The following is a 7387-nucleotide window of genomic DNA, read 5'->3' on the forward strand; positions in this document are numbered from 1 at the left end:
AAGGATTGGGGGTGCTCTCCGCTTGTTTTCCGCCATTATAGGTGGCGAGACCGGCTCGGACTGGGACCATGTATGCCTGAGGCAGGAATCCCTTGGCCTGAAGTGATGATAACTTGCTATGCGGGATGGTGCAACTCTCCCAGTCCCCGGGTTTCGGACCAGAGGGGCGAGGGGAGTAGCTGCGACGGCTGGTCATGTTGGGATGGACCTTTGCTGGAAGCGCTCTGATGATAACTCGCGGAAAGGAGAAGATGTGGTTTGGACCTAAATCCCCATCCCGTTAAATAGGCGGATCATTTATACGGCTAGGGGTGTGGATGTAAAAACGCCCCAGCTTTTCGCATTTGTTTGAAAACGTGGAAGACGGCCATTATTGGGCATGGAAGCCGAGGAGTACTACATTACAAAAATCGAACATTATTCCTATAGGTACACAAGATTTGGAGAACAACCCGCCTTGCAATGCCGAACAATCTGCGCGCCGGACTCGTCGTCGTTGAAGCCTGGTTCGGGGGCTACTGAGGGAGTCCTGGATTAGGGGGTGTTCGGGTAGCCGGACAGATACCTTCGGCCGGACTCCTGGACTATGAAGATACAAGATTGAAGACTTCGTCCCGTGTCCGGATGGGACTTTCCTTGGCGTGGAAGGCAAGCTTGGCGATGCGGATATTAAAGATCTCCTACTATTGTAACCGACTCTGTGTAACCCTAACCCTATCCGGTGTCTATATAAACCGGAGGGTTGTAGTCCGTAGGCAATCAACTCCATACACAACAATCATACCATAGGCTAGCTTCTAGGGTTTAGCCTCCTTGATCTCGTGGTAGATCTACTCTTGTACTACCCATATCATCAATATTAATCAAGCAGGAGTAGGGTATTACCTCCATCGAGAGGGCCCGAACCTGGGTAAAACAAAGTGTTCCCTGCCTCCTGTTACCATCCGGCCTAGACGCACAGTTCGGGACCCCCTACCCGAGATCCGCCGGTTTTGACACCGACATTGGTGCTTTCATTGAGAGTTCCTCTGTGCCGTCACGATCAGGAAGGATGCCTTCTCCCGTCTTTAAAGACGGTGCTGTTGCTAAGGGAGCCTTGGCTGTCGGCCAAACCCTCCGGCTAGGTGGTTTCCTCATGACCGCCTATTCGGCTGTTGCGCCGACGGTGACCTCTCGGGTAGCCGGACAGATACCTTCGGCCGGACTCCTCACTACTAGGAAAAGGGCTATAGATAATATGGACACTAATGGCGCACCACACATGTGGTGCACCACTACTATATACTAATGGCGCACCACATCCACGATGCGCCACTAGTAAAATTTTTTTTTTTTTCAAAAATACTAATGGCGCATCAGGGGATAGTGCGCCATTACTAGTTTTAACTAGTACTGGTGCACCAGTAAGAGATGCGCCATTGCTATCTATACGAATGGCACACCCCTACTAGTGCGCCATTGCTATCACCCCTTATCCCCTCCCTCTCGTCACGTTCTCTCCCCTCCCCTTCCTCCTGACACATCCACCCACCTTCCTCGACTTCGATCTAGATCGGGAAGCCCCGGCCGCCCGCCTCTTCCTCTCCCTCCCGACCACGGCGAGCCACCTTCCATGACGAGCAATCCAAGGAGCTCCGCCTCCCTCTTCTTCTCCTCCACCCCCACTGGCGACGGAGGCGAGGTGAAAATTCCCCACCAACCGGAGCGCTTGCCTGCCGATGGAGGGCTCATCCAGGCTCCGCCTGCCATCTCCCGCCTCGACGGCGCCGCCCCGCCGCGGCGGAGGGTCCCTGTGGCGGCTGCTCCCTTTGGCCCAGCCCGGCTCCCAAGCAGTCTCCGCCAAGGTGCTTCCCTCCTCCCCTATCTTGTGGGTTGCGGGGGATGTTGCGTGTAGGCCGGAAGCTTCACTCCCGGTTGCTGCTTTTGGAGGTACCTGGGATGGAATTTTGGCGATTTGGTGCATTCTGTTGAGCTTCTGCTCCCTAATTTTTCCACTAATTTCTTAGTGGAATGGAAGGTGAAGAAGGTACGCGGCGTGGATGGCGACCGAGGAGGCGGTGTACGAGCTGCGGCAGGCCGCGCTGGTGGAGGACCTGTAGGGGCGGCGGGTGCGGGTGGCCGAGGCGGGCTGGCGTCGCCAATGGCAGGACGAGCAACTCGAGCAGGAGGGCGACGCCAAGCTCGGCTGGGGCCTCCTGGGCGATGCCTACGACCGCTGCGGTGAGGTCTACGTCGAGTACGCCGCCTTCTACCTCGGTGAGCCCATCACACCCCGTCCGTCAATCACTACTCTGTAACTCTGCTGACAGTAGCTAAAGATCTCAACACATTCAGTCCAAAATTGCAAAGAGTAATTTAGGGTAGTATCAGCTACTCCCACTACCTAAGCAGCAGCTCTTTTGCTCCAGAATCCTCACGAGAGGATGACTATTTAGTCAGGCAACCAGCCTGAAGCTACTGTAGATATCTGAATGTTTGGCTACTGCAAACAGAGTAATCTAACCATGAAATGTTTGCTGCTGTAGTACTCCAACCAGCCTAAAGCTACAAGAAGTCTTACTAACAACTGTAGTGCTCTGTGCTCCAGCCTGAAGCTATTCTGTAGGCCTGAAGCTATAAAATTTTGTTTCCTTCGCAAAAACTTCAGTTTACAAAATTTTGCAAATTATGTAATTTTGCAGTATTGTATTAGTTGCAGTGTTTTTTCAGTAGCTTGTTAACTTCCTGATGCTCTCTTAATTTTGTTAATTCTATGCAGCTGCTCCACTAAAAATTCTTAGTGTATCTTATGCTTAATGTTAATTCTGTGCAGCTACTCCACTGAAGTACTGCTTGAACTACTGCAGTATTGCTTCCAATACCGCGGTATTGGAGTATTGCTTCCAAATTCTAGAGTAGCAAGTGCAACAGTAGTGTACAGCTCTTGTTTAGTAGTGTAGGAATTTAGTGTTCTTCTCTTCTCTATTCTCTTGTCTTCTCTTCTCTTCTTGTTCAGTAGTGTACTGCTCTTGTTCAGTAGTGTACATTATCATGATCATACACTGAAACATTTCTTAACTGATTTACTCCCTACTGTTAGCATTGATGCTTTCTTCAAAATTATGAGAAATTAAGATGCATCATACACTTAAAACTTGTTTACTCCCTACTGTCAATTGTTGTCTGTTTACTGTCAAAGCAAGAATTAGTTTCTTAGGTTAATGAAGCATTACCAGCCATAGTTTTCTGTATCTTAATTATCTCTAAACATTTTTGCTTGAAAACTGAATGTACAATGTTTCTATAGATAATTTGATCGAAAAGGGACGGCATGCTGAGGTGTACAAAGGACAACTTGCTGATGGACAGTTTGTGGCAGTCAAGAGGTTAACTGAAACCTTTTCAGTTAATTTAAATTAACTGATATTTTTCTACTCATTTGCCTGTTTAAGATGCATCATTAAGTGGAGTAGTTTTGCCTGTATAAGATGCATCATTAAGTAGCAGCAGGAGTAGTTTTGCCTGTATAAGATGCATCATTAAGCAGCATGACTATTACTTTAATTTAAATTAATTGAAACATTTTCTGTTAATTAAGATGCATCATTAAGCAGCAGGAGTACTCATTTGCACTGTACGTGTGTACTCATTTAGCTGGAGCATATCAGCAGTGTACTCAGAAGTATTCTTGCATTGTCTTGATCTGTTTTGTAGCCAACTTTGTAAGAAGATGTTCAGAGACCCATGTAGAATGATGTTCATATTACTCCTGTAGACAAGCACTGATGTAGACATGAAGTAGTAATAGAGACCCATGTACTCCTTGTATTCATGTGTATAGTAAGAAGCAGATAAATACCCTGATTATTTAGCTCTATCAGATAAATACTCGTCGAAAGTGGGCTCCTATCAAAATTCATTTCCATTATAATCTTACTCATACAATATTCACACCATGTAATTCTGGAAATATATGCTCATATCTAGTTTTGCATAAAAAATGACAATATTGACATGTTATAAATAGTTTGTTTGTCTTTCTGTTTATTTTGTTACATTTTGCAGGGATAAAGTGATGAAAAAGAAGAAAAGATTACTAGAAGATTAGTTTTAGGATTTTCTTTTATTTCCTTGCAATTTTCCTTTTATTGGAAACTTGTAAAGACATTGTAATATTCTTACTATAATAAAAATTATGATTCTATTTCATTTTTTGTTTTTAATTTCTTTTTCCTTATAGGTTGTTTTCTGTAAATTTAGATTTTTTTTGTTTTCCAAATACATTACTAGTGGCGCATTTAAGCCCTTATTAGTGGCGCACCTTCCTTTATCACTAGTGGCGCACCTATAAGGTTATTAGTGGCGCACCTGGAGGGAATACCAGTGGAGCACCGAATGGTATACTAATGGCGCACCACATGGTGTGCCATTAGTATATAATACTAGTGGCGTGGTACTAGTGGCGCACCAGTAGTGCGCCATTAGTAGGCAAAACCGGTGCGCCACTAGTAGGCCTTTTCCTAGTAGTGCCTGGACTATGAAGATACAAGATTGAAGACTTCGTCCCGTGTCCGGATGGGACTTTCCTTGGCGTGGAAGGCAAGCTTGGCGATGCGGATATTCAAGATCTCCTACTATTGTAACCGACTCTGTGTAACCCTAACCCTATCCGGTGTCTATATAAACCGGAGGGTTGTAGTCCGTAGGCAATCAACTCCATACACAACAATCATACCATAGGCTAGCTTCTAGGGTTCAGCCTCCTTGATCTCGTGGTAGATCTACTCTTGTACTACTCATATCATCAATATTAATCAAGCAGGAGTAGGGTATTACCTCCATCGAGAGGGCCCGAACCTGGGTAAAACAAAGTGTTCCCTGCCTCCTGTTACCACCCGGCCTAGACGCACAGTTCGGGACGCCCTACCCGAGATCCACCGGTTTTGACATGGACAGATGACAACATACATCTCATCAAAATATCGAACGAATACCAAATTCACATGACTACTAATAGTAAGACTTCTCTCATGTCCTCAGGAACAAACGTAACTACTCACAAACCAAATTCATGTTCATAATCAGAGGGGTATTAATATGCATAATGGATCCAAACATATGATCTTCCACCAATTAAACCAACTAGCATCAACTACAAGGAGTAATCAACACTACTAGCATCCCACAGGTACCAATTTGAGGGTTGGATGCAAAGATTGGATACAAGAGATGAACTAGGGTTTCAGATGAGATGGTGCTGGTGAAGATGTTGATGGAGATTGACCCCCCCCCCCCCCCGATGAGAGGATCATTGGTGATGATGGCGATGATTTCCCACTCCCAAAGGGAACTTTCCCCGGCAGAACAGCTCTGCCGGAGCCCTAGATTGGTTCCGCCTCGTGGAGGCAGAGTTTCTTCCCGAAAGCTGGCTTATGATTTTTTTCCTCGGCGAAAGATTCCATATAGCCAAAGATGGGCATCGGAGGGCCACTAGGGGGCCCACGAGGCAGGGGCGCGCCCAGGGGGTAGGGCGCGCCCCCCACCCTCGTGGCTGGTGGGTGGCCCCCTCTGGTACTTCTTGTGCCCAATATTTTTTATATATTTTGAAAAGTGCTCCCTTGGAGTTTCAGGACTTTTGGAGATGTGCAGAATAGGTCTCTAATATTTGCTCCTTTTACAGCCCACAATTCCAGCTGCCGGCATCCCCCTCTTCATGTAAACCTTGTAAAATAAGAGAGAATAGGCATAAGTATTGTTACATAATATGTAATAACAACCCATAATGCAATAAATATCGATATAGAAGCATGATGCAAAATGGGCGTATCAATGAGGGTATACGAAAGGTCATGCGGGAGCTGAAGCATTTTTCTGTAGTGGACACTGAATCCAAACGGCTAGCCTCTTCAGCTGAAGTCTGTACGTTTCATCTCCCTCCTCCAGTTGCTCCTATAAAAGGGAGGTCGCTCCTCCAGGTTCCTGACCACTGAGCTACTGCTACGATCTTCCCCATCCCGGCTTGCGGCATGCACCGCAGCTCGGGACAGTAGGCCTCTGAAACTACACCTCTTTGAGTCCTGTATGGGAGAAGGGTGATAAGGTTTATGGGGAGTGCTCCGCGCGACTACTGACTTCTTCATCACGGACTCCGACGACTACTTCCCCGACGACGGCTTCTTCCCCAACGTCGACAACCTCATCGACGACATGCCTGGAGAGGATGTCGACCCCAAGTCCAGTGCTTCTGCTACTGTTGTCCCGTACATGTTCTTGCTCTTTGTGTTAGATGTCGGTACGATCATGGAGTCAAATGATGCGATTTTCTTTGAAGATATCTTTCCCATGAAGGATATGGCTACCTCATCTAATCAGGAGATGCCTAGTTCATCGAATCAGGAACCAGTTACAATTACTGAACCTGCCATTTTGATGGAACACTTTGAAAATCTTGAGGAGGAGAAAAATGAAGTTCCTATTAGGAGCAAGAGAGAAAGGACTGCAAAGTCTTTTGGTGATGATTTTCTTGTGTATCTCATAGATAACACTCCTAGTTCTATTTCAAAGGCCTATGCATCTGAAGATGCTGACTACTGGAAGGAAGCGGTTCGTAGCGAGATGGATTCCATCTTGGCGAATGAAACTTGGGAGATAACTGATCGTCCTTATGGGTGCAAACCTATAGGATGTAAATGGGTATTCAAGAAGAAGGTTAGGCCTGATGGTACTATTGAAAAGTACAAGGCTCGGCTCGTGGCTAAGGGTTATACCCAAAAGGAAGGTGAAGACTTCTTTGATACTTACTCACCTGTGGCTCGACTGACCACTATTCGAGTTCTACTTTCACTAGCTGCCTCACATGGTCTTCTCGTTCATCAAATGGATGTTAAGACTACTTTCCTAAATGGAGAGTTGGATGAGGAAATTTATATGGAACAACGACATGGGTTTGTACTAGATGGTCAGGAAGGAAAAGTGTGAAAGTTCTCGAAATCTTTGTATGGACTCAAGAAAGCACCCAGACAGTGGCATGAGAAGTTTAAAAGAACTTTAACAGCTGCAGGCTTTGTTGTAAACGAAGCTGACAAATGTGTGTACTATCGCAATGGTCGGGGCGAGGGAGTTATCATTTTCCTGTATGTTGATGACATATTGATTTTCGGAACAAATCTGAATGTTATTAAGGAGGTCAAGGATTTCCTATCTCATTGTTTTGAGATGAAGGATTTAGGAGTGGCTGATGTCATTCAAAACATCTAGTTGTTGAGAGACGATGATGGTGGGATTACATTGGTTCAATCTCACTATGTGGAAAAGATCTTGAGACTCTTTGGCTATAGCGACTGCAAGCCTTCTCCAACACCATATGATGCTAGCGTGCTGCTTCGAAAGAATCAAAGAATTGCTAGAG

At 45.9% G+C, this 7387-nt stretch overlaps 1 protein-coding gene across 1 annotated transcript; it reads left to right on the plus strand.

Annotated features, from left to right (window-relative positions):
* Positions 1–1612: 1612 nt before the first annotated feature.
* LOC147978717 (uncharacterized) lies at positions 1613–4087 on the plus strand. Its single transcript, XM_087514861.1, has 6 exons — positions 1613–1844; positions 2018–2256; positions 2526–2601; positions 2813–2865; positions 3304–3365; positions 4045–4087. Exons 1-6 carry the CDS (start codon positions 1613–1615, stop codon positions 4085–4087), a joined length of 705 nt encoding a protein of 234 aa, XP_087370987.1.
* Positions 4088–7387: the final 3300 nt, after the last annotated feature.

This window comes from Triticum urartu, chromosome 3A (genome assembly GCF_056163025.1).
Source record: "Triticum urartu cultivar PI428250 chromosome 3A, HENAU_Tu73, whole genome shotgun sequence".
Taxonomy (NCBI): Eukaryota; Viridiplantae; Streptophyta; class Magnoliopsida; order Poales; family Poaceae; genus Triticum; species Triticum urartu.

What these genes read in the sequence shown, in the direction of transcription:
- LOC147978717 (XM_087514861.1), top strand. Translation starts at nt 1,613, where the DNA reads ATGACGAGCAATCCAAGGAGCTCCGCCTCCCTCTTCTTCTCCTCCACC. An exon ending in CCCAAGCAGTCTCCGCCAAG is followed by an intron (nt 1,845 to 2,017) that starts GTGCTTCCCTCC and finishes GTGGAATGGAAG; the next exon opens with GTGAAGAAGGTACGCGGCGT. An exon ending in GTATTGCTTCCAATACCGCG is followed by an intron (nt 2,866 to 3,303) that starts GTATTGGAGTAT and finishes TTGATCGAAAAG; the next exon opens with GGACGGCATGCTGAGGTGTA.